Source organism: Caloenas nicobarica, chromosome 7 (assembly GCF_036013445.1).
Source record: "Caloenas nicobarica isolate bCalNic1 chromosome 7, bCalNic1.hap1, whole genome shotgun sequence".
NCBI classification, from domain to species: Eukaryota; Metazoa; Chordata; class Aves; order Columbiformes; family Columbidae; genus Caloenas; species Caloenas nicobarica.
In genome coordinates this window covers 34,702,250-34,718,863 of record NC_088251.1, presented here as the reverse complement: position 1 = coordinate 34,718,863, position 16,614 = coordinate 34,702,250, and the positions used below count along the sequence as shown (strand labels likewise).

General features: G+C 36.3%; 2 protein-coding genes across 5 annotated transcripts in view; both read left to right on the top strand.

Moving 5' to 3' along the window:
• PBLD (phenazine biosynthesis like protein domain containing) overlaps positions 1-16,614 on the top strand; it is a 76,037-nt gene that overhangs the window by 23,042 nt on the left and 36,381 nt on the right. The window contains exons 9-10 of one of the 4 annotated variants that reach the window (XR_010606491.1): positions 705-795; positions 5,473-5,694. Coding sequence is in view for 1 of the 4 variants with exons in the window: in XM_065639474.1 (XP_065495546.1) it covers positions 705-733 (29 nt within the window). In the remaining 3 variants the exon portion in view is untranslated. Of the gene's footprint in view, positions 1-699; positions 854-5,472; positions 5,695-16,614 lie in introns of those variants that run through there. The other 3 variants (XR_010606492.1, XR_010606493.1, XM_065639474.1) reach the window with 3 other exon arrangements.
• Positions 10,347-10,703, top strand: ATOH7 (atonal bHLH transcription factor 7). Its single transcript, XM_065639505.1, has one exon. It carries the CDS (start codon positions 10,347-10,349, stop codon positions 10,701-10,703), a length of 357 nt encoding a protein of 118 aa, XP_065495577.1.

The window sequence follows — 16,614 nt, the reverse complement described above, 5'->3', positions numbered from 1 at the left end:
GGATGACCAAAACTTACAGTTGTTTTTAACTTTGCACGCTTGATTAGTTCCGTTAAGTGCAGTAGGATTACATAAACATGTGAAGTTAAGCATGTATGTAAAATTAGTATCTAGAATGTCTAATTAGAGTTCTCATTTTCTTTATTAACAGGATTTTTCTAGGACAGTTCTTCACGTAACATTCTAAAACATATTCATGAAATATTTATATGATAACTATTATACATGACTAAAAGAAAAAACCTTAAGTTTGCAGTAGTGTATTTTAAAATACAGTATACCCTTATGAAAAGACAATATTTAAAATGCCATGAGAGGATTTTTAATTCACAAAACTGAATACATTAAACCTGAATTATATGTATCAAAAGCATTTGATCCATTATTTAAATAATTTAGCTGATTTCTTTAAATATGTATTAATCTGTATTGAAATAAGTTAACTAATTTCTTTATATATTTTTTTTCTTCTATATGTATTCTATATATATTTCTTTAAATAGAAGTGCCGTGAAAAAGGCACTTAGCTAACAATTTTTTTAAATGTTACTAAATATGTTATTATGTAAGAGAATTCTTCTGTTTCATTTTTATGAAGCACCATTTGACAGTTTAGATCCTTTGTTACTGGAAATACTGTCACTTCTTATTTGTACATATTTCTCTGGGTGCTCATATTTATTTTCTGTATTCTTTCAGTGCAGAAGTGAAAGTTAAGAATGCTTCCAAATAAATATCTGGACGGCACGACTCTTACCCCAGAAACACTGTTGTGAAATACTGTGAAAGCTGATAGTAAGTACAGTGATATAACAGTTTTGCAAGTATACAAACTGAAGGAAAATCGATGAAAGTCTCGTTTGTGTAACAGCTTTGACCCATTAGGGGCTTTTAAATCATGCATCACTGATTTCAGGGTTGCTGTTGTCAAGCTACTTACAGATCCTAGTTAAATCAGGCATTTCATATTTTTGCCCTAATTCGCTTTTGTTTACCAGCAGGAGACAAAATATTTAATTAGTTTTGGGGCATTTATAATCTCCTCTGGGCCAGCTCCAGCCACAATGCTGGATGCCACTGCCGAGTTAATTCCAGTCAGGCTGGCCCCTCCAGTACAGCATATGGGTAACCTATAAGCCTTTAGCAAAAGTTGCAACTGAACTATTAGAGGGGTGGGACCTCCCTGCTGGGAAAATACTGCACAACAAAGCAAAAAGGGGCCAGCGTCACCAGTGGAGGTCAAGCCAACACTTAGACCAAACAGCATCTGGCAAACTGTGCCAAGTAGAAATCAATGAGAAGCAGGACAGTGGGTAGTAATTTTATGCCTATTTGCACGAGAAAATAACTCCTTCTGAATTGACATATATTTTATAAAAAGCTTACAGCATCCTTTGGCATCATCTTCTCTATTGTTGCTTCATATATTTTTATTTCAGTCAATAAACTATATGGCACAACCTATACATGATTTTTTTTGGGCAAGCAACATAAATTGTAGCATTATGTTTTGGTAGATGAGGAGTTTTGGGAGTCTTCCTAATTGGTTAGGAACCACATGTATAACTGTAATTAATTTCCAAAGTGCGTTACATATTTTTCTTCATGTTATAATGAGTTAAAGGGTTTGAGTAGAAAAAAAAGTTCCTAGTTTATAGACTCTAGATTCCAGCCACTGTAAACTGTTGCAGCTCAGCCTGCTTGAAACCTTCCGTTGTTTTTCATCTTCCTTTCATTCTCACTTTCTGTTCCTCCTGTATCTCCATTTATAGCTCATCTTGTTTCCCTTGTTTTTTCCCATTGTCTTTCTTTGCTTTTTGTCTTTTCCCTGAAATTCCAAGTGCTGGTGTTTATCTTAAGTATTGTAAGCAGGCTGCCATTGAATTCAGTGGGATTACTTGGGGCTTAGTATTAAACATACTCAATTCCTTATAGGTTCATGGCATCAGACACCGTATTTCAACCCTAGTGCTTCTTTCTTCTGCACTTTTCTGCTTCTCAAAACAGGGACCAATCTCTGTGGTTTTTGAGTTTTGTCAAGAAGTATTTCTATTTTCAACAACTTCGATACTCATTTTCATACTTAAACTGCCTTGTATTTTCCTGCATGCTAATTATTTTTGTACTTCGAGTGAAGCAGGTTGCAGATAGCAAAGTCTTGATCGTATAGATGCTATACACAAGTAATAGTGTTTCATAAATAGATTGACTACCTTGCAGCACCTGCTTACATGTCTCCTTAGTTTTCTGTGGTTGTAGGTGCTGGGAAAATGTCAGCTTCAGTCTGAGGGTCTTCATGCCTCTTGATGGAGAAAAGAATAGACTATAGACCTTTCACTGGGGGAAAAAATGGAGAAAATGAATATTGCAGCGCTTTGGTGGAAGGAATAGAAAGCTGAATGTTCATAGAGTCCTTTATTGGTCTTGTCCGAAGGAAGGTTCCGTATGAGTTAAAAACGCTCACAGAAGTGAAGTGGACTAGCTGTTGGTGCCCAGGGGGAGAAATGGTGCTTTACTCAGTGCATTTTTTTAACAGTTATAAATTATACAGGGAAGTTTTAATACAATAGGTAGAATGCTGCAATTTTAAATTTTTTTGTTCTGCTTTTGACCAAAATCTGCATGTGCAGGCAGATTGTTTGCTTGTTTGTTCAATTTTAAATAAGATTTTTTCCTGCTGATGTATCTGAGAAACTCAGTGGGAGCACATTCTTAACATTTGTCTCCTTTGATACTATGAAGCACCTTTTATGTCTCATTTTCTCTATTCCTCTTTCTCCCCTTAATAGTAAACAGAAAGCTCCACTGGTGTAACAGCTGTCTCTTCCCTAGGCTGTGATAAAGTTAATTGCCAATACAAAAAGTCTCTACTACTGTATGAACAGCTTTAGTTTTCTCCTGTGTATCAGCAAGACAATCCCCACATATTAAAAGATTCATAAGAAAATAAAAAGGAGTTGTCTTTTCACACAACAGTAATTAATGATCTTCAAGAGCTAGCTAGGGAGAGCCCTCACACCCCACAGCTGTAAGAACCTGCTACAACGTCTGCAATGTATATTCATAGTTAGCGTTGTTGCCCATGGTCTTATGGAAGCTGGAAACCACTGCTCTCAACAAAGCCTGAGTGAAATACATAGTTACTGATTAGCAAGTAGGTTGGACACAGGCATAATTGAATTGGAAATTATAGTGCTTGCCATTTTACGTATAAGATTAGACGTATTCTTAGGAGGAATTTTGGTAAATGTAATGCTCGCGCTGAAGAAAAAGGTGTAGATACATCTAGGGAAGTAATTTCATGCCAGGACGAAATTCCTAATTGTCTCTCAGCATATTTACCTGTTTAGTTTCTGTGTTTAGGAAATTCTTTGGTTTTCATTCTGAATTCCAAAGAAAAAGTCAGTTTTAAAGGCTGATTTGTGAATGATCTTGGTTTTTTTTGTCTAATTAAAAAAAAAAAAGAAAAAGTTTTTTTGAATGTAAGTCAGCTAAAATGATGATTGTTTTTTAAACAGTGATTGTTTACAATAGCATTAATGTGTTTCTTAGGCATAGCAAATAGGTAATTTAAGAATTAGTTACTGCAATGTAAGAAAAAATGTTTTTTTCACAAAGTCAATTTGGGCAACTGGCTCACCCTATGGCTGCATTATTGCCTACCTTGCCAATGTTTGGGAGAAGGCCAACACCTATGGATGGGAAAGGAGTAAGACCACCTGTTTCAGCAAAAGTCTGAAGTTTCAGCAGATGTCATAACAAATCACACCCTCTGCTAAGATGAGCTGACATCCTATACTGCAACCTTTGTTGCTCAAGATTGACCGTATCTTTTCATTAAGGAAGAACACTCAGCTGATTTTCCTAATAAGAAATTTTAGTTCATCCATTCTTTGTAACAAGCTTAGGATTTTTTGGTTTGGTTTTGTTTGTAGCGCTGGTGTTGCTTCAGTGTCAGGTATCTCATTAAATTTAGTTACATTTATAAGCTTTTGAAAATCAGCGCATGAATCCTAGTTCACATATGCTGATTAATAAATTGTTGGGCTTTAGCTGTTACCATCTCTGCAGAAACCATTTGGAACAAACATCTCTGGTTTGAGCTTAAAAGGACCATCTCTTTGTATTTGGGGGGCAATGGGCACAGGAGGTGAAATATGGGAGTTTGTCTCCCTGTGATCTCAAGGATACCCTTATATTTATAGAGGTGATTGTGATGCACAGGACTGAGGAATGGGCAGAATGACAATTGGATGAGAGACAAGTGAAAAAGTTAGGGCGAGTGTAGGGGCCACAACAGAGGAAAGTCAGGACCAAGAGATAAACAACCCCTGCAGTACTGCTCTTCCAGAATCTGGAGTTGAACCCAAGAGGCACGAGTTTATACTTCATTCTGCTGTGAGGAAATATGGTCAAATTGGCTGATGAGATATGTCCCAACCACCTACTTCATCTTTCTAATCCTGAGGTACCTGGTATATTAAAAGATAATAATTTATTACTTGTGCTGCTAGTTACCCTGTTAGAGGTTTTTCAGAACAGGTTAGAAAAACATGATCTTTGATGATCATAAAAAGAGTAAGTCCTGTCTGGAGTCAGGAGGGTAAACTAGATCTCTTCCTTCATCTGTTTCTTGGTGCATAGCATAGACAGTGCTTCTAGGAAGTCTCAAGCTACATCGTAAAGGAAGGTCTTTCTCTGGAAGACTCTTGCCTCATCGAAATTTGGTATATAGGAAAATAAAAGATGGTTAAGGAAACTGAATTACATCTTAAATAAATGGATTCTGCTCTTTCTTGTGCCAGAACGCCTATGTAATGCCTAACATGTAATTTTAATTTTTTGGAAGTGATTGCTGTGGGCGTACTTGTACTGCCCAGTGCTACTGGAGCTAGTGCCAAACAAGTTAATTCGTGGTTGAAAGATGAAGAGAGGATCAGTGTTTTGCCCAGGCTAGTTCACTTGTAGAGCAAATCTTGCACAGCTGCACTACTTCATCATCTGAGCTTCCTTGCACAGTGCTCATTGAATGGTGAACATCGTGCCAGGTAACTGTGTGTCCCCTATTATGTGGTGCCTATAGGTCCCTTTGTGAAAAACTTCAGAGCAGCTTATGCAGATTGCTGAGCATGCATAGGTGGAATTGACATTGACAGATACTTTATTTTTAAGCGCACGAGAGCCTATATGATGTTAGGTACTCAGAAAATTTGCTAGCTTTGTAATGATACATCAAAGCTTTTTTTTTGCTGCTTTAGTAGTACAGTGGGTCGCAATAGCATTCTAAGTTGAAACTTCTTTCTTTTCTTGAGCTGTCTTATGTACTTGTATGTGGCTACACATAGGTGTGTAATAGTAATCCTATTCCGTTTGTAATATAGGTGAGAAACATTATAGACTGTTAAATGTTCAAAACATGTTTCTCTAGTACCATGACAAAATGAAACCTTCCTCATTGTTTTTCTTTTTTAGGATGTTCTGGGCCTCGTGTTGTAGAAGCATGCTTTAAAATGAAGTTATGTTGAAGGGCTGTTCTGTGCAAGATCACTGGGGAAAGCTATGCTTTTTGAGCCTCACATGAGCAAAAGTTACTTAAGAAAGATTACGTGGCACAAAAAAGTATGACTGGCAAGGATAAACGAGTAAATTGAGAAAAAGTGATAGCTGGAGTGTAGTATGGCAAGTAGAGCCTTAAGTGTGGTTGGGAGACTTCCTTATTGAACTATTAGAAAGAAAAGCTCAACCCAGGGAGGAAAATGAAATGTTGTAAGCATTCTGTAGGAAAGGGTGTCCGGTATGAGGTTGGGAAGCACTAGGTGAAACGATTGTAAACTTATTTTACTGCTGTAGATTGCTATTCAAGTTCCCATTATGAGCTAGTGTCTAAATTTCCTTTCAGTTCAGGATACAACATTCACTTGTGAATTGTTCTGTTTTCTGATTGTCCTTTAGCTGTGATAGGGAAACCTATGTAAATAACCAAGAGAGGGAAATACATTATTCTGCACACCATGGATTTCCAGCCTGTCTTGTGAGCTGAGTCAAGTATTACTAGAAATTGGGCCCTTAAGGATGGTCATGTTTTGGTAGTTACCCACCTGCTCTTAATTAAGTAGCATACGGCATGCCAGTCTCTCAAGCTTTGTTCAGTATAAACTACAGTGGCAAGAAGTCTTGATGAGGCTTTTACAAAGGATTTACCTGAGATAAAATAGTATGTTCTGGCTAGAAGAGGTAAGATTCTTGCTTTGAAATATTGCTTGTATATGTTATCTTTAGTACAACTAGAGAAGAGAAAGTAATGAGGAATGAGACTTTAACCTGAAATGTTATTTTCCCTTTTAAAATCAGTATTTAGCCACATTCATTCCACAATGAAAGTAATTAGATTGTGTTTTCTGTAATAGTACAGGTGGAAGATACCCAGCTCTTCTTAGTGAGTGCTATAATAATCGCATCTGAGTTATTAACTTGGATATCTAGCAGACAATTTTTGATGTGTTTCTGTACGTAGTCATAAATCCTGAAAATAATTAGTTTCTTTAATGGACTGAAACCTATCCATTATTTTCCTGATATCAGGGGTGACTTAAAGAAGATAAAATAGTTTGATTTATGACTGAAATAGCATTCTTACCTGTCTCTTTTGGGTTTTATCTGAGAAAAACATAGTATTTTGATTAAAGATACTATTTTATATTTAAAATGTGAATCAAGAATAATGCTGCTAGGGTCATGGAGTAGGACAAAATGTGTACCTGTATAGTTAGAGATTCAAAGATTGAAATCTGAGTTATTGAGTAGACACAGAACTTCTTTCTGGTGATTTTAATGTTCTGTCTTGAGATAATGTTATGACAATAAAATAAGAGTAAAAAGGAAATTATTGAGAAATTATTGATGTACAATAAAGCTGAGACTAATATAACTTGGTATCTAGAACAGGTTTTAGCACCACAGCAATATATCACCTTGGAATATATTAATAGCTTTTTGAAAACATATAAAAGTCTTGAGAATAATTTGAAAAATGATTTTGAAGAATGAGAGCTCTGCAAAATGATTAAAAACAAATGGAGGAGGGAATAGAATTAGATAAGCAATAACTGAGACAAGCTGAAATATAGAGGAATTCAAATCAGGTGAAGGAAACCTGGGAAAATTTCACTAGTGCCCTTTCTATTATTGACTGAGCAATAAAGCAGTTTATTTTCTAGCTTGAGATAATGTATTTTCATATGGCTGATGGGCTATGTAAATGAACTAAAGTCATTGGTCTGCGTAAAACCTTTATACTTATTTTTCTTATTTCTCTTTTGTAAATCTGAAACTTAAAAAAATTGTGATTTTGATCTGCCAAGGAACAATTCTTAGCCTTGCCAGTCACCTATAAAATCCTTTAGGGGGTTGTTATTAATCCAGATGGATTTGGGCTCTTGTCCTGTGGTTTGATAGTAAATCATTTAAGGTAAAGTTACAACTTGTTCAGTAAGAGAGATAAATCACAGCTTCTCTCCTGAGACTATATCAATGTATTAGTCAAAACATTATAATCCTGGTGAATCAATTAGGAAGAGGAAGATTAACAGCACCATCGTGTACTATGTTACTATGCATTAGTGGAGTAAAATACTAAGTTTTTAAGCACTGTGATTTTCGATGTATTTGAAGTCTTCATTGTAGTTCATACTGGCAGGACATACTAAGTTAAAAATAGGAAAACTGCTGACAAATGAAAAAATATGGTATTATACCATATCATATTTTAAACGGGTGCTTCTCGTATTTCTGGTATGAAGTTGACAGCACTCTTAACACTAAGAATGATTAATTATCTGAATTGAGTAACAGCTATCTCATGAGAATGCACAATATTTATTAACTTACAAAACACCTTAATTTTATTGTGTTCTTCTACATTAAAAATCCCTTGAGATTTGTTTTAAGAGAGAAAGGATTTAACTAAGAAACTTATTTGGGCATAGAAGGCTGTAGCACTAAAATATGCTCTAGCGATAGCGTGAAGATCAGAGGTGTAATTTTTTTATCTGCTGCATATGCAATACTTCCCATGAAGAGTCTTCAGAAAAAGAAGCATCTCACAAGTTCTGACTGCTGATCCTTCTGTGAAAGACATATGGTTATGTGTTTTTTTCTGAAAGGTTCTGTTCTCCACTGTCTCACACACACCAATAATCAGAAATTGTCATTCACACACAGATAGGAATGTTGAACGTTTATAATGAAAAGTGATGCAGTTGTACTTCTTTAAAAATTAAAGATATGGCATACATTTTGATAATGGAATAATGGAGACTCCCTACCCCAACTATCGTCTCTGTTCAAGACCATTAGGATTCAGAATATTAAGAGCAGAGCAACTGGGCGTAACAGCCTACGTTCAACATCTGTCATGCTGGAGTCCATTAGTGTTCAATTGCATCCTATTGTTTTTGGATTATTCAACCCCATTTCATTGTCATTGCTTCTGCTACAGATTAATCAGCTGTTTACAACTACACCAAGTTTTGGAGTCATAATGAAAACAATTGAGCTATAGTTCTAAATAAATATACAGTATTCAGTCTCTAATGAAAAAAGTTACTAATTTATGAATGCTGGTAACAATTTAATTAACTTTGAAACCAATACAGATAATAAATCATTGTGTAGCAGGGGTTTTTTTTGCCTTTTGTGTATATCATAAAATGATCATATGATATTTCCTTGTAAGTTTATGTAGATAATGGTTTTAATAATACACGTACAGTAAAGCGAAGATGTTTGGTTATGAGGTGTGGATGTATGTGCGGTGGCTTCTGTATCATGACAATTGGTAGCAGAAAAGATCACTTACTGCCAGCAAGCAGATTTATTTTCTTCACATCTTTTATTCTCTTTACCTATCTAGGGATATTACTAAAAAGACACTTTAAAAATATTCACTTAAAATACACACATATACTCTAATATGATGAATTCAAAAGGACAGGTCTCAGACTATTTGTATGCTTACATGTTTTTGTGTATGTCTGTGTCACAACCTATCAAAATATTTTACAATCATTATTACATAAATCCATAGCTACATTTTAACTGTTTAAATATATTTTAATGACATTGGATTTGCTGACGTGCAAATACATAATCCCAATTTTTCTCAAGATACTGCTCTCTCTGCAATGTTATGCACTTTACACAATACTAAAATTGTGAGTCCTGAAAGGTTTCCAATAATTTCAGTCTGCTTTTTTTGGTAACATATAGTGCAAAACAATAATATTCTCAGCCATGTGCCATTAAGCTAATTCTCCTCTTTTTAATTAGAACAGTTATTTTTTCTACCCTGAATACTATCTAACCAGAATTTTTATGTTTTAATGTACAAATACTACAATGCACAGAGATTTTTTTTTCCTGAGTTGCAACAGATTATCCATTGAAAGGATCTTTTGCTTAACTGCCCAGAGTCTTGTGGGGCCAGCCAGACACTGCTCCAGATGGCAAGTTGTTAGGGCTGGACAGAATGGCTTTGGAAGACTTCTCAACAGATGAAGGCTGTAATGTTCGGATTTTACTGTTTGGTGGTTGGGTTTTTTTTTCCCTGTAGTTCCCAGGGTGGGAAGGTACTGGGATGGAAGCAGAATGCCGCCCGCCCACCTGCTACCACCTGTTTAGCTTTTGCAGTTTCTATAAAGCCTCATCTTGTCTGTAAGACACAATCATTGCTTGCCGGCAGGAGTCAAGACAGGAGCAATTTCAGTTACCAAGTTATGTCTTCAGATTGCAACAGTTCATAATTTCCAAATATTCTCCTAAATTGAATCAGAACTTCTTTCATCTGAAATGGTTATTTGGAGTTGATGTGGTTTTAATCCATCAAGATCCTTTTTGGATTAAATGGACTATTTTATTCAATAATATACATTTTGAGAATGGAGATTTCATTACTTCCTACCTCTCTGAGTTTAAAGAAATTAAAAGAATGAAAGCAGAAGACATTAGAAACTCTTTATTCTTTCTTAGGCAATAAGAAGCAATTTTTAGGCATTTCCAGAAGAACCAGAAGACTTTTTTTTTTTTTTTTTTTTTTCCCCAACGCTAAGAAAAATAACCCTTCATTGATATCTGGAAACAGATTCAAGAGGTACGCAGGCTACTCACATGAGTGCTTTACCTACCACTTTTTAGATACCTAGTTTTTAAAAAGTAGTCTCTGTGTGTGTGAAGCTGAAGCTGCATTTAATATGAAAACCTGTAAATCCAGTCATTTGGATTCGGGCGTAGAATCCGACATCCAGTGCAGAAGTGGAGCAGGCTGCATTGTGAAGTGCAGTTCAGAAAGGATGGAGAATGCTGCGAAGAGAAGACTAGCTGCCAACGCCAGGGAGAGAAGACGAATGCAAGGACTGAACACAGCCTTTGATCGTTTGAGAAAGGTGGTTCCACAGTGGGGTCAAGATAAGAAGCTGTCCAAGTATGAGACCCTGCAGATGGCTTTGAGTTATATCATGGCTCTCACTAGAATACTTGCCGAAGCAGAAAGGTACAGTACTGAAAGAGAATGGATCAGCCTGCACTGTGAACGCTTCCACCCGGAGAGCTACCACCATTACACGGGACAGAAAATGGCCATGGACACTGATCCTTATGCACAGCGAATATTCAGCTATCACCCTGAACACTTTCAAATAGCTAATTAGAACTTTTAGCAAACTAAGAATATGCAGCAGGCCAGATGTGTAATTTAAAAATTAGCAAGAGTTAATCTGCTTGAATAAGGTAATATTTGCATTATAATAGCTTATTATTGTTTGCATCTTATAGTAATTGGACAAAATAAATTTGCTTTGAGAACTTTAAATCAATATGCATTTCAGAAGATTAAACTTATTTAATGCTGGTGGAAAGCATACTTTTAATTTGAAATCTTTCTGACAGTTGTTTCCTAGTTCATCTAGTTCATTCGATTCTTTTATTTAATAAGTTTTTGGTGTTGTGCCTTTTTTTTTTTTTAACTGTGATGAATCATGACATTATTTTCTACAGATCATGGGCCAAATTGACCCATGATGTACCTGAATGGAATAACACCAGAAATTAACTTAATTCCATTTATTTTTGTGTCAGCATTAAAGTTATTCTCTTTGGTTTGTTTTCACATAAATGGCTCCCATGGAAAAAGTTCTTTAACGTATTGGAGTTCTAGTCCTCAGAGAACTGGCTTTCTTAAACTTTGTAAGTTTGACATATGGGTTCCAAGGTTGTGTAGGTTTGCTTTAATCCAATTTATGATGTCTCTTGTATGCTCAAAAAAGAGCTAGTTTTAAGTCGGGGAAGGAATGTTTTTCTTTTCAGTGGCTGTAAAAGCGTATGTGATTATATACCATAAATGAGAATGCTTAAGTGAAAATAATTTAAACTTCTAAATTTTTGTAGACTTTAAATGTTTGGATTTTATTTTTAAATTTTCTGTTGTCTGGAAACAATAACAGATTTTGTATATCATCAATAAAGTGTTTTCTATGATACGTCCTCACCAACGACCTGAAATTCCTACTCTAGGAATTACTTACAGCTGGCTTTCCCAAATGTTGCACTACTTCGTCAGAGTCTTGGCAGTTTAATGTGCAGAAGAATCAACTAGCACGTGATGCTTCTTCCCAGTTAGAGAAACAAGTGTGTTTTACGTATCTCTGAAAATAGCCTTTAAAGAGAAGAGTTTGGTAAAAAGTTACAGAGATTCCTGCAAAGCAGTTGAGTTCCTTTCAGCCCTGGTGATCCCCTGAATTGCCTTTTGTTTGTTTACTACTTTCACTTGTGGAGGATGGAGGGATCTGGGTAGAAAAGGCAGAAGAGGAAAGGAGATTGGGAAGGACAACAATGACATGGGGCAGGACAGCTGGAGAAGCAGATGTGTTCCTAGCAGGATGCAGAGTCCGTGAAGGTTTGACTGCCGATGTCTGTTTTGATGGCAGCAGACTCTGAAGCTGAGGGTACTTCTGCTGGTGCTGCTGGGGGGAGTTTCCAGAAACTAACCCTTGCCAGTGTTGGGCGTGAGGGAGAAGGAGATCAGGAGCTGCTGTCCTGGAACAGCTGTTGTGGGTTTCCAGCAGGGAAGGCTGGCGGGTTCCCCGCTGGCTGCTGCCATATCTTGTATTTTAGAATTCCTTCAAATGAAAAATGAATAGCTTTGATAGGAGTTATTGTCAACAGTTAAGCAGCTTTCAGTGCAAACTGAAAGCATCAATAGAAGCTAAGCCCTGTTTTGGGGGAGAGGGACTATGCTGCAGGAACAATTGCATACAAAGACCTGACCTTACTGTCTTCTCTCTGAGCCCTTACTGACGTTTTGCCCTTGGTCACTGTCCTGCAGACTCATACCTTTCCTGAGGCAGGAGCTGGGCTGATCCTGGCATGAAAGCTGCTGGGACAGACTTTCAGCCTAGGTTAAATACATATAGAAGAGGCACTGTATATTCTGAGCAGCTCTCTCCTTTAAACACTGGTGTTCAGGAATGTTTTTAATGTGTATTTTAGCCTCTCTAAAGGTGTTAATTATTAAACTGTGGTCTTTTTCTTCTTTATTGGCAAACGGTTGATTCAGCCTTCTGGGACTATGAAGTCAGGTTACCAATTTCTTTGCAGAAGTTTATATAGAGAGACTAGAATTAATCATTCTCCATCATATAGCCAAGTTAATACTGTTCAAATATTGCTCATAATTAAATGACAAGTTTATGTATGTAATAACAATCAATACAATCCTTAAATAATTAAATGATATGCCATTTTCCACTGATTTATTACCTGGAAACTTTAGGCAAACATTGTCTCACCTGTGTTGCTAGCACAGTAGTGGGTTTTCCATCTTGAAATGGGATAATGATGCAAATAAATCGCACATTTATATGATGTGGAAAACTCTGCTTAGTGAAAGATAGCCTTCTAAACCTTAGGTGGGAAGAGGAATACAATGTAAAAGTAGAAATGCTAGAGTAGTGTGCAAGAAGAGTACTGATGTGTTTCTGCACTACTGGCGTATAATTTCATTTTGTGGGACATAACATTGCAGTTTATATGTATTTTATGTAAAAGTACTTAACATCCATTTCTTTTCTGATTTTGTTTCTCCGTTCAGCATTGTAATTTACTGTCTACTGCATATGATGATAAATATAATTATTAAAATAATGGATTAATATGCAATGAGTGAATAAATGATAGTAAGATCATATAAAGAGGAGCAAGCCAACACAAAGCATAAAATATCTGTGATCATGTTACCAAAAATTATTAAGAATCGAAACTGAATTCCTAAAAAGCCCTTTAGTGCAGTAGATAGCTTGTGAATGCCTTGTAAATCAGGTCATTGCATCAGTCTCTGCTGTTGAACAATACGATAACATTATAATCCCCATTCTCTTAAATCTGCTTGTGCTAGTGGGAGGCAAATGTTTTATTGATCTCTTTATCTATTGCTAATAATTAGTGATGTTACTTGTGTCAAAATGATGATTTTATATAAGGCTGTCATAGTTTTGTTTCTTGCAAAGTGCAGTGTTGGGCTGGAAGTTTGGATTTCCCATTTCCTATAGCACTGAAGGCAGCAGAATAAGTTCTTCGTATGGACTGCTATCTATCTACTGATGATCTGTCAAAGCTTTTTGCGGAGTGAACTGGCATGAGGGAGAGGTTTAATCATTACAAATTCTTTCTGAAGGCAGTCTGAAAGTCAGATATTATCCATGCTGGTTTGGACTTCTCAAACTCAACAACTCTTCAGGAAGTCATTGGTTTCTTTTCATAGCTTTCCTTTACAAATAGGTTAGTGACGCTTTGTGAAATGTAAACTGGACTTTTTAACTTGGATTTGGCTATCGCACCCAAATATTAGTTCCACACTGGCTGTTTGATGCTTGTCAGGTAACAGCTCTGATCTTTCTTTCGTACTGGACTTAACTGGTATGGGCATTTGAAGTCTACTCTCCTTAAATAACTATTGCTTCCAGTTGGCCTCGAAATGAAGCAAAAGCTTAGGTGCTCAGAGCTTGGTGTGTTCTTAGTGACTGAGTTCTGGCTGCTCATAAATTGTTGTCCCACTGAACAGAAATGCAAACCTGAAATACCTGTTTGTAGTATCAGTACATTGTAATTCTAGAATGACATAATTGTGAAAATATTGGTGATGAGAAATGCTTGCTTCATAAAATATTTGTTGTATGCGACACACAAACATGTTTCACTGTTGAAATTCAGCATGAAATTCTAATGATCTGTTTGTGTTACATTTACCCTTATTCTTCTAAAAGGTTCAGACTGCTGGGTTTCTCTTTGAAGTAGCTATAGATACTCTGCTTCTATGATTCTTTGAATCATGTTACCATGTTTGGACAAGGTGACCAGAGTTATTTTTGCACTCAACACTGGAGTGACATTTTTAACTGCAGTGATTTTTCAGTGTCTGAGAGCAGAACTAGGGTAGCACATTCCCAATATGTATGTTAGTAATGAAAAGTCAGTGGTTTCTTCCTGTCTTACTATTGAGGTCATCAGTGGATATATATTAGCATGTCTTACAGCTTTAATTCATTCCAATTTTTTTAGGCTTCTATTTTCCATTTATAAGGCATTTAGGGCACAGTCCATCTTGTACTATACACACATACAGAGCAAAGCTTAGCTCTTGACTGGAATTCCTAAATGGTGCTGCAGGAGAAATTCTGAAAAGTAAAAATATTGCTAAACTTATGGTCTTGTAAAGTCAATGACCTTACAGCTTCTTCATGTGGGGAAGCATGAGTATCGTTAGATTTTTAAATATTTAGCTAAGTTTCCTATACCTTGTTAAGCAGAACTTCCCTGGTGGAAGTCCCTACTGTGATCTGTCAGTTTTGATTTTCCAAAATAAGCTTTTGCCTTAAGGTGGGTGCTTGTACACTCAGGTTTCCAGCTATTTGGGCTAAGCAATATGGATGCAGTTTTCTGTATTTTAGGAGTAAAATTTATCTAGATTTTAAAAATTCAGTAAGCATTTACAGAACAGCTTATTTTTGCTCTAAATATGTTCAACTGTTCTCTCTACAAAATATCCAGAGAAACAAACAATTGCACGGAGAATAAAGATGTGTTTATTCATTGAAGAAGCAGTCCAGTGTTTCCTCTACACAGATTTCTTGTAACAAATACTGATTTCAGCTGGTACTTGGGCACTTAAAAAAATGCATTATGTTTTTAAGCTTAATTACAGTTTAAGAAAAAGTGGCTTCAAAAAACCCAAAGCAGCCCCATGTATAATATTTAAATGTATTTTCTACCAAAGAGTACATTTTAATATTGTCTCCTATTTTTTTCTTATTTGCAATTCAGTTTTCATTTGCACAGAAATTAGCATGCAAAATATATCTTATATAAAATTTATTTTAAATGTCTTCATATGTAACTGCAAGGAATAAGAAGTTCATTTTTGAATTACTTCCTGCAGCCTGGGGTGCATAGTAGGTTGGGGTTTTTTTTTCCAGAATGTCTTCAGTAGTTTTCCATTTCTTTACAAGATCGTGTTGCCTGCTCCTAATGGATTATATGATCTTAAAGGATGGTCACTTTCTGAACAGAATTTCTCACTGATATAAATGGGGAACTCCCCTTAAATTCACAGTACACATGGCCCAAGATTTCTTTGGATATTGCAATAAATGTTTCTTTGTATCTGTTGTGGGCTTGGAAGTATAAAGGCATTAATAAAAGCAGCTCGTGTTGGTCAGAGGAAATAATAAAATGTGTGGTAGCCGCGTTAGCTCATGGACCTGTAGCTGAGATAAAATGATCTTAAGAACATTGTCTCTGACCTAGCAGACACAGAAGTACACAGAAATCAAGCCAGGTAGGGATGAAGAGGCGTGGTTACATGGGAAAGCAAAATCAGTACCAGGAAATGTAATGGAGTGCATCTTTTTTTTTTCCCTGTTCTCTTCTGTATGTGAGCTGTAAGATCAAGCTTCCTTCAAGTGTTGGATTTCAAGTGTTGCTGCTCATTTGAAATTAATTGCAAAGTCTGCTAATGGACCCTTAGACAATATGTTAAATCATTCTAGTTGAAGACTGTATGGAGAGAGTGAAAATCAGTGTGGTTTGTGTGTTTGATCTGCCCTCATTCAATTTTCACTTGTTCAACTGCTGGATTACACAGCTAAGGGTTGAAAAAATAAGTCCTGTGTAGCAGGTCTCCAGTGTCCTACTGCACAGAGCAGCTTCTGGCAGTGTTGGCCTGGAGCCCACAAACAGGTATTGCAGGGGAGTGTGTGGGCTGGGCGAGCAATGGCATGAATATTTGAGACACACTGGAGTTCAGCCATGGCAGTCTGTAGGTAGAAGTGTATGCTGTGGAGACTAATTTGCCAAGATGCTGAGAATTTGGCAAATCTGTTGACCTTTCAAACATGCAAGTTGCCCTATAGACTCCTTGGCTTCTGCTCTGGTACCCCTGAAAAAACTTGTTCTTTCAAACACTGATGAAGGAGCTGAGGTTATTACAAAAAGGAAAGCATAATTTAAAACCAAAGCAAATTGCTAGTAAGAATTGTTTAAAAAAGCAACGGTATTTCACAATTTGGC